Source organism: Oncorhynchus clarkii, chromosome 6, assembly GCF_045791955.1.
Source record: "Oncorhynchus clarkii lewisi isolate Uvic-CL-2024 chromosome 6, UVic_Ocla_1.0, whole genome shotgun sequence".
Taxonomy (NCBI): Eukaryota; Metazoa; Chordata; class Actinopteri; order Salmoniformes; family Salmonidae; genus Oncorhynchus; species Oncorhynchus clarkii.
In genome coordinates this window covers 18,411,873-18,430,654 of record NC_092152.1, presented here as the reverse complement: position 1 = coordinate 18,430,654, position 18,782 = coordinate 18,411,873, and the positions used below count along the sequence as shown (strand labels likewise).

The following is an 18,782-nucleotide window of genomic DNA, read 5'->3' as shown; positions in this document are numbered from 1 at the left end:
TTGCAACAAATCAGCCCTGCCATAACCAACAATATTTTTGATCATGACACAAGTGTCCTCTGCTCATACATTTGTCAGTCGTCAGATGTTCTCATTGTTTAAAAAAAAAAAACTATTCAGGTCCAATGATTGTAAACAACCATAAATCATAGATGCTCATAGAACATGCAGTTATGAGTAATGAGGGACAATAAACTCCAAACTGTCTTCATTTAGATAAAACATTTAATAGTTTTAGTGTGCCTAAAAACGAATTTCATGATGGCCACATCATTAGCATGACTCATACTGTACTAGAATGATGAACAAACATCACAGAATTTGACCTCTTTAACCCAGTCAGTTAAAGAGATATGGCTCTGCCTCTGCTTGAACCCACTCTCTGCTAGATCCTAATAATTCCCATCCCATCAACGTCTGGATAAAATAATGTACCAAATGTTTTGTGAGACCAATTTTCCTGTAATTTCTATTCCCTAATGACGCGCATCTTCAACTTGGAAACACACAAACAGGGACGGCTCGGGCAGAGAAACCCATTTGCTGATCTTCATGGAACTCAGACAAAGAGGCCAGGCCTAAGTGGATTTTTCATTACCCATCCCTAATAGGGAAGTTAAATTACAGCTGCGGGTATTAGTTTGGTTTGCTGATGTTCATTTTTCCTCTAAAAACGAAAGGACCAAAAGGGTACACTACATCTGTGGTACGAGCATTAGAGAAATTAGCACGTCTCTCCATGCATCCACCACCACTCACCTGTAATTCGGGAACATACAAACTCACTGGAGAACGTAAAGGCAGACTGCAACAGAAAGAGGGGGTGTGGCAGGGGGGTGGTATAAAATCAAGGAAATAACATTGCAAATGGCCTCTTAGCAAAGTCAAAATGTTCTGATGTTGCTTCTAAAGTAATTCACACTACTCCTAATAACAGGGGAAAGACACCTTGCTAGAACACAATAGTTTATTTTATGAAGTTCAGACTATTTATCATGTATTATAAGAGTAGTGCATGAACAAGGTCTGTAGATCAAGGTATCTATGCATTAATACGGTCTTGCTATTTAGCAGACCTTTTTATTCAAGCGACTCAAACCCACCACCATGTTGTTGCAAGCACCATACGCCAACCAGCTGAGCCTTTGTAATCATCCTCGGCATATACACTCCCTTCTTTCTGTATGTATGGACAGTGAAGCTAAAATATTTAATTTGGCTCTATACTCCAACATTTTGGATTTTAGGTATTTGTATTTATTATGGATCCCAATTAGTTCCTGCCAAAGCAGCAGCTACTCTTTCAAGGGTTTATTATGGATCCCCATTAGTTCCTGCCAAAGCAGCAGCTACTCTTCCTGGAGTTTATTATGGAGCCCCATTAGTTCCTGCCAAAGCAGCAGCTACTCTTTCTAGGGTCCAGCAAAATTAAGGCAGTTTGTACAATTTTAAAACATTACAATACATTCACAGATTTCACAAAACACTGTGCGCCCTCAGGCCCCGTCTCCACCACTACCTCATATCTACAGTACTAAATCCATGTGTATGTATAGTGCGTATGTTATCGTGTGTATGCATGTGTCTGTGCCAATGTTTGTGTTGCTTTACAGTCCCCGCAGTTGTGTGTTTTCATGTTTTTTAAATCTAATTTTACTGCTCGAGTCAGTTACTTGATGTGGAATAGAGTTCCATGTAGTACTATGTGCCTGCCTCCCATAGTCTGTTCTGGACTTGGGGACTGTGAAGAGAAGTACACTTATTCATATTGTTACATGGATGACATTTGAGACAGGAAAGGGTATTTGTAGGCTGAATACCATATTTATTTTGACAGTGAAGCTAAACATTTTTATTCGTCTCCTCCACTCCAGCATTTTGGATTTGAAATGTAAATGTTTCATATGAGGCGACATTAGATTGTCACCTATATTTGAGGGCAGTTCCATACATATCTGTTTTACCGTTTGGAAATGAAAGCACTATGTATCTGGTCCCCCCATGTGAAGATGTCAATTATTCAGCCAAATTCACTTAGAGTGTATCAAAGTAGTGTAAAGTTTTGTATTTGGGCCCATATACCTTTCACTCAATGACTACACCAAGCTTGGGACTTTAACTGACTGGATTGTGTTTCTAAGTGAGCAGATAAGATATTTCTGAACACTCATTAATTAATCATGAATAATGATGAGTGAGACGCTACAACATCATAAACCCTTTACCATTACCAATAACGGGGGGGGGGGGGGGTATGATCTTTATTCATGATAATCCATAATCCTTATGGCTTCTTTAAATGGGGGGAGGGGGGGGGGGAGCAGATAAATAGTGATTTAATTTCCAAACAGTAAAACAGATGAATGGAAATACCCTCAAATAAAAAGGTGACATTCTATAATGTCACCTCATATGAAACACTTCAATCCAAAATGCTGGAGTAAAGACACATAAAAATGTTTGGCTTCACTATCCAAATAAATATAGTGTGCAACCTATAAATACAATTTCATCCATGTAACAATATGAGTAACACAGAACATTGTACCAATGTGTGGCTTCCCTCTAATCCACCCACCCAACCAAGCCCGTCGCCCCATTCTGCAGCTAATTCCCCAGGCCTATGGGTGCTCACTACTCTGGACTACACCCTTCTCACGGTGGGCCCAGTCATTAATGCATAACAGGCTAATGACATGCAACGCAGGCTACTAATTTTGGTTAGGCCTTAATGAAATCAGACGAAAGCTCTGGATACGTGTGCACAACACAGAATAGCAATGAGCCAAGGACGACTATTACTCAGTCTCTTTACAGGGGAACAGAGCGAATTGCCCATGGCCTGAGCACCACTCTACAACTCAATGACTAACAGAGGTATATGACCGAAAATGTGTCATTGTGTAGTAAACTACACGGACTGACCTGTAGCAAAAGCAGGGATGGTGAAAAGTAATTCTAAGAGTACAGAGGATAGATAATAACATTCAAATAGTATTTATCCATCAAAATAACTGTCATACATTAGCAACAGTTAATCTAATCAACCATCAGTGAGGGACATCTACACAGTTGCATACCTACTATCAAATACTGAAGGCTAACTTCTTAAAAATACTGTATTTCAGTACTGTAATAAGCTTGTGTTCCTTCACATTCAAAACACAAAAAAATAAAAATAATGTATATTTATTAACATTGTTGCACTTGAACATAGTAGCCTAATGGCTGCATGAATTAAGTTTTACCACAGAGACACCGTAAAGAATGACAGTGGACCAGGGCCAGGGAGCTGGAAATCCACTTACATCCAAGGCAGTCATCACAACCCAGAATTCCCCAAAGCAGTCCTCCATAGCCCACATCACAGAAGGTTGGTGGCACCTTAATTGGGGAGGACGGTCTCATGGTCATCGCTGGAGTGGAATAAGTGGCATGGTATCAAATACAAACACATGGCTTCCATACATTCGATGCCATTTCATTCACTCCATTCCAGCCATTATTATGAGCCGTCCTCCCCTCAGCAGCCTTCACTGGTCCATGTCCCAGAGTCCTCCTGCCCACGCCTGCCTTTCACCCTCTCCTCCAGGGCTCGGAAGTCCTCCTCTGTGACTGCATCAGCCTTGAGGACCACAGCCTTCCCACCGGCAGGGTCCAACCTCAGAGTCATCACGCAACACATGTCCACCAGGCCCTGCTGACACGCCTTCATCCCTGCGTCCTTCCGGGCTGGGTCTAACTTCGACTTCTCAGCCGCTGAGAACCCCAGCAGGCCCGTCAGAACCTGGTCTGAGAGGTGAACGTCCATGTAACCAGTTCCATCAGAGATGGAGGCGCTGACCAGCCACTCCCCCTTACTGCATTTGAGGTTCCCTTGCAGGGTGACGATGAAGGCTTTCACGCACACCTCACTCATGCACTCCAGCAGGCCTGAGGCGCCCGCAGCAACCTGTTGCAGCAAACACAGGTACGTAAACGGGGATGAATCGAGCGTCACAGTCGCCGCACTCTCTGGGATTTTGGTTGAGAGCCTCTCTGCTCCTGCCACAGAGGGCTGGCCTGTTCCCAGTTCTCTGACGCAGGTACTCTCTCGTCTTTGCTCATGTCTAGGAGCTTTTGGCTCTGGTGGGAAGAAGCAGTTCATATCCTCGTCCAAAACAGGATCATCCCTCTCATCCAGGGAGTCAAAATGGCTTTCGTTTATCATGTCATCGTAGTGGTTAGATACTTCTTCCTGCCTTCTCCTCAGGTTGTCTCTTTGATTATCCCTCCCGTTTGTCAGTTGGATTGGGCTCTCCTGGAAAATCATACCATCAAGCTCATCCAGGGGAAGGTCATCAAAGTCCTCATCTGGGATGTCCAAATTGTCCAGTTCAATGACCTCGTGGGATGAAGAGGTTACGAGTAGAGAATCTGCAAGGCTTTCAATGTGCCGACTCTGCAACGAGGCATTTCTGTAAGAGGCAGAGGATTCCTCACTGCGGGTCCTGTAGCCACTCTCCAGGCTGGGTTCCACACTCCACCCCACCTGCCTCTCCTGGGTCTCCAGGTTGGCCAGCAGCTCTAGGTCGTCTGATTCCTGGTTGTCAGCCTGCTGGTTAACTGGTTGTGGGACCTCTGGCTGCTCAGCCGGACCCTGTGGCTCCTCCTCAGGCAGTCCCAGAGCCCTGCATAGCACCTTCCCTTGAGAGTGCCTCTCACCCAGCTCCTCCACCTCCCCTCCCAGCACCTTTACGTTGCCTGGCTTCAGCAGTAGCACCCCTAGCCGGCAGGTTATTTGGCCCTGCAGCTGCAGTTTGACTCCTGGCTTGAGGGTGGTGCTGAGTGCAGGGATGGGCTGGTACTCCATGGCATCCAGGGTCTGCACACCATCAGTGAGCTGCAGCAGCAGCATGCGTGTGGGTTTGGCCTCCCAGGTCCGCTGGGTGGCCTGGGTGATGGCTGACACGGCCTCGTTGGTGCAGTCAGTGCCCCTCCAGCCCTGAAGCTGGCCATAGGCAGGCTGGCTAATGTCCAGTAGGGAGTCCAGCTGCACGCAGAAGCTGCCGCTGAGCTCCGACTTCTGGGCCTGATATAGCCCTGCAGGGAGCACAGAGTGGGCCAGGTCACGTAGGTCGGTCAGCAGCCACTGATCCAGGACCTGCAACGACACAAATGTTACATTTGTGTAAAGAGCTTCAATTCATTTGTACCGGAGTTGAGAAAAATGGTTAATGAGATGGTTAAAATGGTTAACCTGCTGATTAAGCTGGTGTTGAGGCAGGGGGGCACCTCCCCCTTCCTGCTGCAGCCACTCCACACATGCCTCTAGCCAGGCGAAAGGCACCTGGATCTGCCAAGAGGACTGGAGCCAGGTCTGGGTTGCTAGCACATCCTGAGGGCTCATCCCCGCTCTGTCAGGTGGTGCCACTTAACAGTTGACCAGAACCTCCAGGCAATTTCTCATATGCCTACAAAGTGCCAGAGGGCAGAGTGAGAGCAGACTCACTGGCCATGCAGATGACAATCTGTGTACTGAAGTATAATAAGAACGGGACGGTTGTTTTCAATGGGAATGGAACCAATGGAAAGAACATTAATTTCGGTAGTCTGAAGAAACAGAAAGCTAGTGTTCATGCATGTATTGGAAAGCAAGAAACTCAGAAGTAACTTAATATCAAACAGTGACAGTCACTTAAAAAAATGAGAAACCTTAATTTACTTACAATGGTTTTTAGTCTTTCTGTACGAGAAGACTAGTACAGCTGCTTTTCGTTGGGCGAATCGCCAAGGCGCCAAAAATGTGGAGGCAGAATAGTGTGAAAATGTTTGTGGGTAGCTTAGGCAAGCTCCCATAATACATTTTTGGATATTTCGCGACGCATACGAAAGGTGTGATATCTACATTTTAGAACTATGATAGAATTAGCAAGATACATCCCTATATGAACATAACTAGTAAGTATTCACATTATCAGCAAGACTGAAAGCGAAGCCTGCTGCAAATCAAGCAAACTATCTAGGTACGGAAGAATGAGTTACCACAGACACAAGTCATAAACCCCGCCTATTGGTAAAATGTTCATCTTAAAATCCGATTTGAAACCTAACTCTAACCTTAACACTAACCAAACTGCTAACCTTATGCCTAACTCTAACCTTAAAGTATGACCAAAAAGCACATTTTTGTTTTTACAAATTTGTACGCTAGCCAATTTTGACATTGTGGCTATGGTCGTGAAAACCGGAAGGTATCATCACTGCAATCCGATATCCTTGGGACGTCCCTATCCTAAACCCTACCAAGCCCAATTTCCTAATTTTACTTTACAACTTCTATTGGGGGGGGGGGGGGGGGGGATGCACGTCCCAATGATCCCTTACAGCAAGGACCACGGAAGAATGAGCAACAACATCGTTTGAGACACGCCTCCATCCTGTGAATGGCATACGAGCTGTCCAATGCTTGCTCTTTATTTCCAATTCACTCGAAGCGGCTACATCTTTCTTTAGTGCACTTTTTCAGAGCCATTTTTGTGCTTGCGTTCTTCGTCAGAGTGAGAAGGGTCGAAAACGAGTAGCGATACAAGGTGTAGAGCAGGTCTGTTTTACACACATTTCTATTTAGCTCTGTAACAAATAAATTACATGTTAATGCGATGGTATGAGCAAAATCATTTGCGTAACTACATGACCAAAGCAATGCCAGCCATGCATGGCTAGCTAGCAAATGTTAGCCAATTATTGTATCCGGTGTAACGTTAGCAAGTTACTTTAGCTAGCTGTTTTCATCATATCTAGCTAGTTTACACGGCTACATTTAGAATATTAATCGTCAATTGTAGATATGGATTTCATAGGTTTATTTAAAGTTATACATTGTTTCTTCATGCCCAAAACTACTAAACTAGCTACCTACATAATATTAGCAGCCCAACGGCTAGCTTGTTAAACAACAGAAGCTAACGTTAGCTAGCCATCTTTAGCCAACTGAATGCACTTACTGGCTTCCCAAGATGGATGCTAGTTTGTTCTTACTCACCTAGCCAGCGAGCACATTTTCTCGTCTAGCCTAGAGAGCTACCTACACAGTTGGGTACTTAAACGTTATGCGCACATCATTAATCTAAACGGAATGTCCGATGAGGAAACGCATACTTTTACCGTAGTTAGCTAAACATATGTCCAGTGTAGCTAAGATCAAGATAATTCTCGGTGCGAGATGGTTCTGAGACGAGCCCTCTGCATTGACATTCTCAGTTGTCCAGACTCAGATTTCGACATTGTGCCATGTCGAATATATTGTCAAATGCAACGGCATTGATACTTCATTCATGCGATTGACTTTAGATACATAAATTATATGTGCATCAATTAATTCCGCATCAGTATGATCAGTTCAGTAACGTAAATTGTCATCTGTTCTCCTCTGTGTAGGCCGTCATTGTAAAATAAGAATTTGTTCTTAACTGACATGTCTAGTTATATAGGTTACATTTTTTAAATGTTACATTTTTATTTCCAGAATTGTAAAGAGCTCAACTCACGCATTCCTTTGAATCAATGCTGTTCCAGATGCTTCACCTCATCACATCTGCTGTTTTATTTTATGAAATGTGTCATTACCCAACCTTAATCCGCATTTATTACAGTTTTGTAATCGTATGTGTCATGTAAGATTATTCTTGGGCACGGTTTTTTATGGCACTGGCTAACGTTAATCAAACAAAGCTTTTTCTCAATAGGTTAGCAGCAGCTCTGAGACTTGTTACGTTCCGCCCATAACACGCCCATCTTCTCGCAATAAATAGCGGTAAGTGTTGGTTACCAGGCTAGTCTCATCTGCCATACTGACTGTTTCGTCAGTTCTGAAAACTCAAAATCTCACTCTCATCAAGTTCCATCGACCATGTACCCCCCCACAGCCAGTACGACCGAGGAGCCCTCTCCTTTCTCCCCACTCTTACCTGCTCCCAGGACCGAGGTGCCTGGCCTACCCTGCCCGGTGTTAACTGACAATGGAGACAGAAATTGAACAACAAGAAGAAGATACCTCATTCAGCAACACAGAAACCAACGGTGAGTTATAATCCCTTCACGTATTAATTATATGTTACTAGTATATCAAATGAATATTAACAGTATAGTTATTTAAAATAATGTTATCTGTATGGTGCTCCGTCTATGTCCTCTCCTGTTTTCATTATTTATTTATCAATGGTCTAAAATATAAGCATTTCAGTTCCTAAATTGTAGCTGCCAGATAAAGTTCAGAGCAGATGTGTGTAGTGAACAAACCATGTCTATTAAATCTATACAGTTTTAACATGTAAGTACAATGAGTGGGAAATTAGTATTAAGTGTGTATTGTTTTTACATCAATTGAATGCAGAACTAGAGAACCTGTGTATGTGGGAAATTAAAGTCAGTATTTTTCCTTCTCAGGTAAGCGTCCTGCGGAGGACGCCGATGAGGAGCAGTCATATAAGCGCTCCAGGAACACAGAGGACATGGTGGAGCTCCGCATACTCCTGCAGAGCAAAGTCAGTCCGCTTTCTGTTCCTCATTCACAATCTCCTCATGGCATTTCCTGCAATGTAGCCTGTCTTCTTTCCTCCCCAATTATTTTATTGAACTTTTGTTTGACCAGATCTAGGAGTTTAACTTTTACATTTTTCTACCCCCTGTGGTTCACTGTCCGATTTAATGCCGTCAAGATCCGTTTTCAATTATGTAGTTGAGGATTTAAAAAAAAAACTTATCTCAATAAGTTTATCATCTGACGTCTCTCTTTTTGCTTCAGAATGCAGGAGCCGTGATTGGGAAGGGTGGTAAAAACATAAAATCCCTGCGCACAGACGTGAGTACATTTACACCTTTTCTTATTGGGGTAAGCGCGGGTTATATTAACAGTACCCACCCCCTTATACTGGGATGTACTTTGGGAATGTATGATTTTAATACTTTATATTAAAGTTGAGGCATTTGGTAGTTTGGCCTTAAGAAAATGTGTCTGTTATTAACTGTGGTTGGGGAAGTTAAGCTATGCTGTTTTGGGGTAACGGTTAATGCAGGGATATGTGTATTGAGACCTGCTTTACACCGGTTATGGTATATTCCCTCCAAAGTGTAACGTCATTGTAATCAAGTGGCGCCCGCATATCGATATGAAACAGCTGGCCTTTTTTTGTTTAACGAATAGTGATATTACTATCAGGCATCGGCACCACTAAGACTGTCATTAATACTTGAGTGGGCCCAGTGTATTTTAGGATAGAGCTGTTATAGCACCCAAAGCCAATTCATCATTCTATAGGAAATGTCTTGTTTATAAACAACCTGGCCAATTCTCAACTAATTTAATGCCATTACCTTTCTCTACTCTCCACTCTTCTCCCTCTACCACTATCCCTATCTCACCTTCCTCTCTACATCTCCCCCTCCTTTTCTGCTCTCGTTCATTCTACCGGTCTTTCTCTACCTCAATACCTTTGTCTTCTCCTTTTCTATCTACACTTCTGCACTCTTAAAACAAAAAAATCTCAGAGAATGAAATCACAATGAAGAATATTAGCCTGTATTAAAATGTATTCCTCTTCCCCCTCCCTCTTCCCTCTCCTGTTTTTTATTTTTGTTTATTTTTGCCCACTTCCTCTGTTGCCCATGTTCTGGATCGCCCCTCCTGCGCCCGCCCACCTGACACCCTGGTTGGCCCTGCCCATAATCGTGCCCCTCCCTAAATGGGCGCCTTACTTGATTGACATCTGTGTGCTCGAATGGCCCCTGCCCATGCCACGCCCACGGCCCTTGCAGTTCAATGCCAGTGTGTCAGTCCCAGACAGCAGTGGGCCTGAGCGGTATGTCCCTAAGCTCCTCCCTCTCACTACCTGACTACAGGAAATAAACAAACAAACCTGCCTCTGTTCTAGTGACAATATCAAAATCTGCCTCTGTTCCTGTGACAAACATGTAAACTTTCCTCCATTTGTTCAGTGACACCATTATAAGCCTCTGTTTTTAGTGAGGGTTTCAACAAATACTTTAAACCTGCCTCTGTTCTAATGACCGTATTTCAACATTCTATATTTTATTTCAGTGACAGTATCTTTCCCTTCCACGTTCCTCACCTCCCTCCTTCTCAGAATCGGTGTGCTGGTCTGTTTTAGTTTCTCACATCCCCCCCATACCCTCTTCCTTGCTCCCTCTTTGATTTTTGTGGGCGGTTTGACCACTGTAAATACTGTAAAGAATGTTCTGCCATAGAGCAGCTAGGGCTCAAGTGTTGTATGTCTATTTCTTGTCTTTACTCTTCATATAACCTTTGCCATTGTTGAAACTGTTGAATATGAACTTATTTGTCACCTCATGCCTGTGGCCCATGCCCTTGCCTTCCCTCAACATCCTTCTGTCCAATAGTGGGGAGCATAACTCTCTGTTGCCCTGCCAACTCTCATCCATCTTTAAGTTAACTTTAAACTGTTCCATAGTTTGATGTTTTTTTTGTTGGCTTCGGCTACTACTGTCATCTTGTTTTTTTTAAAAATCTTTTTGTTCTTTTTCTTTTTTTTCTCCCCCATGTTGAGCCACAGTACAGTTCCTTTAGTGCGCTGGCAGCAGGCCCCATCGGTGCAAACCACCCACCAACCTTTCCTCCCCCTCCCTCTTCCAGCGGTCACTAAAACACACTTGCTTTCTTTGGGTTCCTTTTACCTGTTTATTTATTTTTTGGTTCCTCTTCTTTGTCAGACACACTTTGAAGGGAGTTACTTTTTTTCAGTCTTTATTTGTCTATGTATGGATCTGTTGCTACGTTATATAGATATCAATGGGTTTTGGTCTGTCCATTTCTATTCCTCAGTTGTGATTTTGGAGGGTGCACATGGAAATATAATTACTAGATATGGCCATTGGTACACTCTTCACAGAACATTGACTTGAATGGGAATGCTCATTCAAGTAAATCTATTTCAATGGGAGTGCTACCTGGTTCATACCCAACAGCGGGGTGGGAGGGAATGGGTTTTTAATTCGTTATTAGACAGTATGGTTGGAATTTTTGCTGAGGGAGAGTTGACCCCGGCTTTGAAATACTGTTTGTTTCCTCTATGTCCCTCTCATCATTTGATTGGTCCTCCTGGGAATGTCCTGCACTGTGATTGGTGGCTCTAAAGAATTCTGAGCATCGGTGCGGAAATTGAGACCGTTGGAGACATCCTACTCAAGATCATCCCTACTCTGGAGGAGGTGAGCCTGGGTTGGAGATGAGCCTAATGGCTGCCTACCATTTTCAATGATAGTCCTATGGTACAGCTAGACATTGAGTGTGTTGATAAAAACAAAACATATACATTTCAAATGCACAGATCTGAATATGGTGATGCTAAAGTCCTTTTCTCTGATTGCCCCCAATCCTCCTTAGTACCAACAGTACAATGGGATGGACTTTGACTGTGAGCTGAGGCTGCTGATCCACCAGAGCCTGGCAGGCAGCATCATTGGTGTGAAGGGAGCCAAGATTAAAGAGCTGCGAGAGGTACAGTTACACCAAACCTCTCACCTGGGTCATGTTCAGTAGCTAAAAAAAATGGGGGAACATCTTAAAACCAGGGAGATAAACCTGTCCCATAAGAATGCACATTTTCCTTTGAGATTACTGTAGGTGACCCTGATTCCATGTTTTTCTGTGGTTTCTTCTCAGACCAATGGCATTGCTTTGTCTTATTTGACCAGTGTTTACTTTGACCATTGCAGAACACCCAGACCAACATCAAGCTGTTCCAGGAGTGCTGTCCCCAGTCCACAGACCGCGTGGTTCTGGTCAGTGGCAAGTCTGAGCGTGTCGTCGAGTGCATCAAGATCATGCTGGATCTCATCGCCGAGGTTGGTGTTTTGATCAAACTGTTGGTTCTCTTATCGAACCATTGACTGAGCTGCTTAACATACCACATACCAGTGTAAAAACCACAGCCAGTCAATTGTAGAAATTGTGTGATCCTGTCCCCCTCAGGCTCCCATAAAAGGGCGCACCCAGCCCTACGACCCTAACTTCTATGACGAGACATATGACTACGGCGGCTTCACCGTGATGTTTGAGGAGCGCGGAGGTGTTGGTGGTGGTGGACGGCGCCCCATGGGAGGCTTCCACATGCGAGGCGGACGTGGTGGCGGAGGGTTTGACCGGATGCCCTCTGGGCGAGGTGGTCGAGGTGGGCCCATGCCCCCCGCCCGCAGGGACTATGAGGAGATGAGCCCCCGCCGTGGACCCCCACCACCCCACCCAGGAAGAGGGGGAAGGGGAGGGAGCCGTGGCCGCAACCTGCCGCTGGCCCCGCCACACAGAGGAGGGTAAGAGAGCTACACCATCGCCCATTGCCATCTCCTTCTCTAAATCTCTTGCAATCCATTTTGCTTTGTCTACATCGGTTTGCTCTTAAAGGTGCAGCAGATATATGATCCCATTTAAGTATGTATTTCATTCATAGTGTGTGTGTGGGCTCATGTGTGTGTTCCATTTTCACGTTGTTTACAGAGATGACCATTACTCCTATGATTCCTATCGGGGCAGTGCAGATGACAGACAAAAGTAAGTACTTCTCCTGCAGAATCCCCTGGTTTGGAGTCAGCCAGTCAGCACTGTGGTGAGGCAGCCAGTCAGCACTGTGGTGAGGCAGCCAGTCAGCACTGTGGTGAGGCAGCCAGTCAGCACTGTGGTGAGGCAGCCAGTCAGCACTGTGGTGAGGCAGTCAGTCTTGCCTTAGACTGGTCCTCTGATTTACTGGTCTCATCAGTGTCTCAGCTCTGCCATCAGTCTGTCATCACCTCTTACTTTTGTGTGAATGCTGTATTTTTCTCTGTCTGTTGTTTGACTTGGATCAGAGATCTGCTGAAAAAGCACACTCTGCCTTGTCAATATTTCCCTCATGTCAGACTTGCATTTTCTCTCTCTCAGCAGTGACAGGCGAGGGAGACCAGGAGATCGCTATGGTGATAACATGGTTAGTGACATATGACTAAATGCATGCAGCAGTCCTCTTGGCATTTGTTGGCTGAAAGCATCATCATAGACTGAAAAGGCTGTAGGTCTTTCCTAGACAATGATTGCAATTGCCTGATAATGACCACAGCTAACCACACAATAAATCCCAGCAATACATTTACCACTAACATGAATTGTAATAAAACACGAGTTTACCACAGTTAACCATACACACAGGTAATGGGTAACTTACCCATGGTTATAATTACCCATACCACCATAACCACTACTATCTACTCAATCATGGGGGGGACGACGACGACTATGCTGTGGTTGCTAGGTGTTAATAATAATGCTTTGTTGTCAGATGAGTGGGCTCTTTGAAAGCTGGCAGAAACTGCCTCCGGTTGCTCGGCAACTGATTTTTTGAATCGCTTGTTGCCCTGGTGACTGAGGAGCCTCTGAATAGCAGGTGAAAGCTGTGGAGTGAGTGGCTAATAGAGTTGCAAGCAGGGGGAGGGTTCTACAGTATCAAATGGGGGCTTTTGGACAAGCTGGGCAACTCAATCCTGACCATGCAAGGCCGGGATTGCATGCATCCATGAGTGTATACAACAGATCAGAAGGAAATCTGATGTGGGTTTAACCCGGCTCCCCCTCTCTTTTCTGTCTTTCTGCAGGGTGCGGGTGGATATGGTGAGTTGTTCTGCTCTTCCTATGGGGTTCTGTCTAGAATGCCAGTTTGAGTTCTGTTGTGCCACTGGAGACAGCAACGACAATCGAAGGCCAGTGGTTCTCCAGTGTATGTTCTAGAACATGATTTCAGCTGGGCTACTATTACACTGACTCAAGTCTTGAGCATATTGTTTTACACCAGGGCTTCTAGTCTACTATCATTTTACTTCAGTTATTTTTATATGGAATATCATCTTTAAAATGTGTTGGTCTACTCTGTGTATCAGGTTGGTAAATACTTATTTGTTTATGATACCAGTCTGCTGTGGATATGTAGATTTAAGCATATTTTTTAATAAACTTCAACCTGTAAGGCCAATTTCCCTAAGTGTAGATCTATTTTCTCGGTCTCTCCTTTCAAACAGATAACAGCTCGTCCTGGAACTCCTATCAGTCTGGTGAGTATAGAAACGCGTCTCGGCAGCCTGGTATTCAATGTTGTTAGCTCATGGTATCATTAAATATGTTCCGGTTCTGTTAATAGAACCTCCACACTTGCTCAAGTTTTTCTCTGATCTCTACTTGTCTGTATTAGGTGGACGCGGTTCCTATAATGATATGGGAGGGCCAGTCATCACCACACAAGTGACGATCCCCAAAGACGTGAGTGTATAACCAGAGGGATGACTCTTTACCTCACATACTCTGTTCACATACAGCAGGGGTGTCAAACTCATTCCATGGAGGGCCTAGCATCTGCCGGTTTTGTTTTTTCCTTTAAAGTAAGCCTTAGACAACCAGGTGAGGGGAGTTCCTTACTAATTAGTGACTTTAACTCATCAATCAAGTACAAGGGCGGAGCGAAAGCCTGCAGACTCTCGGACCCCCGTGGAATGAGTTTGACAAATGACATACAGAGTAATGACTCGGTCTGTCTCACCCACCATGGCCTATGAAACCCTAATGCAGCACAACACCCACATTCTCTCACACATATATTTTTACACTTTTCTTGTGCATCGCGTTCTGTTGACTGTGGAGTTGTTCTCTCCAGCTGGCCGGCTCCATCATCGGTAAGGGAGGCCAGAGGATCAAGCAGATCCGGCATGAGTCTGGCGCCTCCATTAAGATCGACGAACCACTGGAGGGTTCAGAAGACCGCATCATCACCATCAGCGGCACCCAGGACCAGATCCAAAACGCTCAGTACCTATTGCAGAATAGGCAAGTTCTGGATGCCCTCTGAGTGAATAGAGATCATGTCTGCCTTTCTATACAGTCTCCTCCCTGTTTTAACCTACTTTGATCTCAAAATATGTCTAGATGTATATATATTTTTTACCCTCTTATTTTATTTCTGTCTGCTGATGGTGACTAACCACTTCCTCCCATGCAATGTGCAGGTAGTTTGAGCTTCCCCTTGGGAAATGTCTGCGTATTAAACTGTACAGAATTCTTGTATAACTATTATTATATTGATACGAAACTGGAGATCCATATTTTAATTGGTAATGTCTGGTTTTTGAAGAATGTGATTGGTGAATTGTGATTTTATGACTTAAGAGCCGTTTCAGTGTGAAGCAGGGAGTGGACCTCTTCCCTGCCTGTTGCTGTGTGGAAGACTAGTGATTTTGTTGTTTTTAGTTAGATGAATCGACAACAAATCACAGTCTGCCAAACGGCACAGGCTCCTCCTCTTCTGTCTCCCCAGCAACCCTCAGCCTGTCTCATTGCGTGGATGCTAATATGCTAACGCTGCCTCGTAGCCATGGTGACTAACCCTGCCTCCCTCCCTCCTCTTCCCTCAGCGCACTGCACCTGCTCGGACACCAGGACTAACCCTTGCCTCAGACTACGCCCACATCCTGTGCCCTCTCTCTCCGTCTCTGACTCTCGTCCCCCTCTCCCACCACAACCCCTCTTATCTATCTTAATTGACTCATGTGAATTCTCTTATTTTTTCTTTTTACTCTTTATATTTCAGTGTGAAGCAGTCCTCTGGTCAGTTCCTCTAAACAAGGAGACTCAGATTGAAGCAAATCCCCTGGTTTGTGGGCATTTTGTTTATTTTTATTTTTAAAGGGCAACATTCCTGTGCTTAATGTAGACGTTCTGCATTTTTAGAGTGTAGTTATCTACTCCATCTCTTGTATCTGTATTTTTAAAACACATTTGTCTAAATATTTGGAGTCTCCTGACAGACTAGTGAACATTATGTATTTTTTTGGATGGGTTGATTTCCATGGTGTGTTTGTCAGTAGAGTAAGCCTGTCCCGTGTGTGTGTTCTCTCTGTATTGGAGTTTCTCACCCACCCCCTTACTATCACTCAGTGCAACGTGCAGAATGTAAGCTTTTTTTGTTGTTGTGGTAAGGAACATTTTATGATTTTTTAAAAAATAATAATAAATGTAGGAAATTGAACTTCTTGGTTATGTTTTTCAGTTAATTAAATGTATTTTCAGGATGCATGCGGGGTGGGGGATTATAAATACACAAGTATCCTTATTATTCATTACATTTCCTGGCTGTAAACTTTTTTTTCCTGTCAAAGTTTGTACTGACAGGTAGCCTATAGAATATTCATAAAATACATTCTCCAATTGCAATGTCTGCCTATCCTCACACACATTGTCTCAAGAAAATAATAATATTTTTAATACCCTCAAACGCCAAGTTAAGTATCTTTAATTTCAAAATAGGCTATCGCCATCAATCGTGAATTATAATTCTTCACAAAATGTTCAAACTGCATCTGCATGCCAGTCATTTGATATCAATCAGTGTCATGGGAATATGCATTTAGATATTCTTCAATTACTTTTTGTGTGCAAATTAGAGCAGATGGCGTTAACTACACTGAACAAAAATATAAATGCAACATGTACAATGTTGGTCCCATGTTTCATTAGCTGAAATCAAAGACACTTTCCCTCCACACAAAAAGCTAATTTCTCTCATTTTGTTCACATTTGTTTACATTCGTGTTAGTGAGCATTTCTCCTTTGTCAAGATAATACATCCACCTGACAGGTGTGGCATATCGATAAGCTGATTAAACAGCATGATCATTGCACATGTGCACCTTGTACCAGGGAGAATAAAAGGCCACTCTAAAATGTGCAGTTTTGTCAGAAAACACAGTACCACAGATGTCTCAAGTGGTGAGGTAGTGTGCAATTGGTATGTGGACAGCAGGAATGTCCAAGAGAGCTGTTGCCAGAGAATTGAATGTTCATTTTCTACCATAAGCCGCCTACAACGTCGATTTAGAGAATTGGGCAGTACATCCGACTGGCCTCGCAAGCGCAAACCACTTGTAACCATGGCAGCCCAGGACCTCAACATCTGGCTACTTCACATCCGGGATCGTCTGTGGGGGTATTTTGGACTGATAAAAAGCCTTCTGTGTGGAAGAACTCATTCTGATTCGCCACATGTGCGGCTGTTTTAAGTATCCACCCTTTGCCTTGATGACAGCTTTGCACACTTTCACAACCAGCTTCACCTGGAATGCTTTTCCAACCGTCTTGAAAGAGTTCCCACATATGCTGTGCACTTGTTGGCTGCTTTTCCTTCACTCTGCGGTCCAACTCATCCCAAACCATCTCAATTGGGTTGAGGTCGGGTGATTGTGGAGCCCAGGTCATCTGATGCAGCACTCCATCACTCTCCTTCTTGGTCAAATAGCCCTTACACAGCCCGGAGGTGTTTCGGTCATTGTCCTGTTGAAAAACCAATGATGGTCCCACAAAGCGCAAACCAGATGGGATGGTGTATCGCTGTAGAATGCTGGGGTAGCCATGCTGTTTAAGTGTGCTTTGAATTCTATATAAATCACAGACGGTGTCACCAGCAAAGCACCATCACACCACCACCTCCATGCTTCACAGTTGGGAACCACACACACACGTAAATCATCCGTTCACCTACTCTGCGTTTTAGAAAGAGACAGCGGTTGGAACCAGAAATATTACATTTGGACATCAGACGAAAGGACAGATTTCCACCTTTCTAATGTCCATTGCTCGTGTTTCTTGTCCCAAGCAAGTCTCTTCTTCTCATTGGTGTCCTTTAGTAGTGGTTTCTTTGCAGCATTTTGACCATGAAGGCCTGATTTCATGCGGTCTCCTCTGAACAGTTGATGTTGAGATGTCTGATACTTGAACTCTGAAGCATTTATTTGGGCTGTAATTTCTGAGGCTGGTAACTCTAATGAACTTATCCTCTGCAGCAGAGGTACCTCTGGGTGTCTTCAGTGGGGGTCGTCATGAGACAGTTTTATCATAGTGCTCGGTGGTTTTTGCGACTGCACTAGAAACTTTCAAAGTTCTTGACTTTTTCCAGATTGACTGACCTTTGTCTTAAAGTAGATATGGACAGTTGTTTCTCTTTGCTTATTTGAGCTGTTCTTGCCATATTATGGACTTAGCCCTATTTGGTAAAAGACCATCTTCTGTATACCACCCCTACCATGTCACAACACAACTGATTGGCTCAAATGCATTAAGAAATTCCACAAATTAACTTTTAACAAGGCACACCTGTTAATTGAAATGCATTCCAAGTGACTACCTCATGAAGCTGGTTGAGAGAATGCCAAGAGCGTGCAAAGATGTCAAGGCATTGGGTGGCTGCTTTGAATCTCAAATATAACATGTATTTTGATTTGTTTAACACTTGGTTACTACATGATTCCATGTGTTATTTCATAGTTATGTCTTCATTATTTTACAATGTAGAAAATAGTAAACATTTATAAAAACCCTGTAATGAGTAGGTGCGTCCAAACATTTGGCTGGTACTGTACATAAACTCTCACTGTCAACTGTTTATTTTCTGCAAACTTAACGTGTAAATATTTTTATGAACATAAGATTCAACATCTGAGACATAAACTGAACAAGTTCCACAGACATGCGACTAGCATACATTGAATAATGTGTCCCTGAACAAAGGGAGGGTCAAAATCAAAAGTACAGTCAGTATCTGGATTCAGTACTGCAGTGCATCTCCTCATGGACTACCAGATTTGACAGTTATTTCTGTGAGATGTTACACCACTCTTCCACCAAGGCACCTGCAAGTCCCTGGATATTTCTGGGGGCAATGGCCCTAGCCCTCACCCTCCGATCCAACAGGTCCCAGACA

At 43.7% G+C, this 18,782-nt stretch overlaps 2 protein-coding genes across 4 annotated transcripts; one reads left to right on the top strand and one right to left on the bottom strand.

Annotated features, from left to right (window-relative positions):
* Window positions 1–2,981: 2,981 nt before the first annotated feature.
* Window positions 2,982–6,207, bottom strand: LOC139411937 (RMI1, RecQ mediated genome instability 1, homolog (S. cerevisiae)). Of its 2 annotated transcripts, none has more exons than XM_071158701.1 (3): window positions 5,709–6,207; window positions 5,240–5,453; window positions 2,982–5,143 (listed from the first exon to the last, which is right to left on the bottom strand). In XM_071158701.1, exons 2-3 carry the CDS (start codon window positions 5,387–5,389, stop codon window positions 3,524–3,526), a joined length of 1,770 nt encoding a protein of 589 aa, XP_071014802.1. In that variant the 5' UTR covers window positions 5,390–5,453; window positions 5,709–6,207; the 3' UTR covers window positions 2,982–3,523. The 2 variants fall into 2 exon arrangements, with proteins under 2 accessions (XP_071014802.1, XP_071014803.1); XM_071158702.1 differs by having other exon boundaries at window positions 5,240–5,517; window positions 5,709–6,029.
* Window positions 6,208–6,451: 244 nt separating this feature from the next.
* LOC139410697 (heterogeneous nuclear ribonucleoprotein K-like) lies at window positions 6,452–18,782 on the top strand. Of its 2 annotated transcripts, none has more exons than XM_071156107.1 (17): window positions 6,452–6,583; window positions 7,728–7,795; window positions 7,908–8,061; window positions 8,428–8,525; window positions 8,786–8,842; window positions 9,796–9,839; window positions 11,154–11,226; window positions 11,402–11,515; window positions 11,734–11,862; window positions 11,990–12,327; window positions 12,512–12,565; window positions 12,932–12,977; window positions 13,639–13,654; window positions 14,059–14,091; window positions 14,229–14,296; window positions 14,688–14,857; window positions 15,618–18,782. In XM_071156107.1, the coding sequence occupies exons 3-17, from the start codon at window positions 8,001–8,003 to the stop codon at window positions 15,646–15,648; spliced, it is 1,332 nt and encodes a 443-aa protein (XP_071012208.1). In that variant the 5' UTR covers window positions 6,452–6,583; window positions 7,728–7,795; window positions 7,908–8,000; the 3' UTR covers window positions 15,649–18,782. The 2 variants fall into 2 exon arrangements, with proteins under 2 accessions (XP_071012208.1, XP_071012207.1); XM_071156106.1 differs by having other exon boundaries at window positions 15,442–16,169.

What these genes read in the sequence shown, in the direction of transcription:
- LOC139411937 (XM_071158701.1), bottom strand. Translation starts at nt 5,389, where the DNA reads ATGAGCCCTCAGGATGTGCTAGCAACCCAGACCTGGCTCCAGTCCTCT. An exon ending in AACACCAGCTTAATCAGCAG is followed by an intron (nt 5,144 to 5,239) that starts GTTAACCATTTT and finishes GTGTCGTTGCAG; the next exon opens with GTCCTGGATCAGTGGCTGCT.
- LOC139410697 (XM_071156107.1), top strand. Translation starts at nt 8,001, where the DNA reads ATGGAGACAGAAATTGAACAACAAGAAGAAGATACCTCATTCAGCAAC. An exon ending in GACAGCAGTGGGCCTGAGCG is followed by an intron (nt 9,840 to 11,153) that starts GTATGTCCCTAA and finishes GTGGCTCTAAAG; the next exon opens with AATTCTGAGCATCGGTGCGG. An exon ending in AAGTGACGATCCCCAAAGAC is followed by an intron (nt 14,297 to 14,687) that starts GTGAGTGTATAA and finishes TGTTCTCTCCAG; the next exon opens with CTGGCCGGCTCCATCATCGG.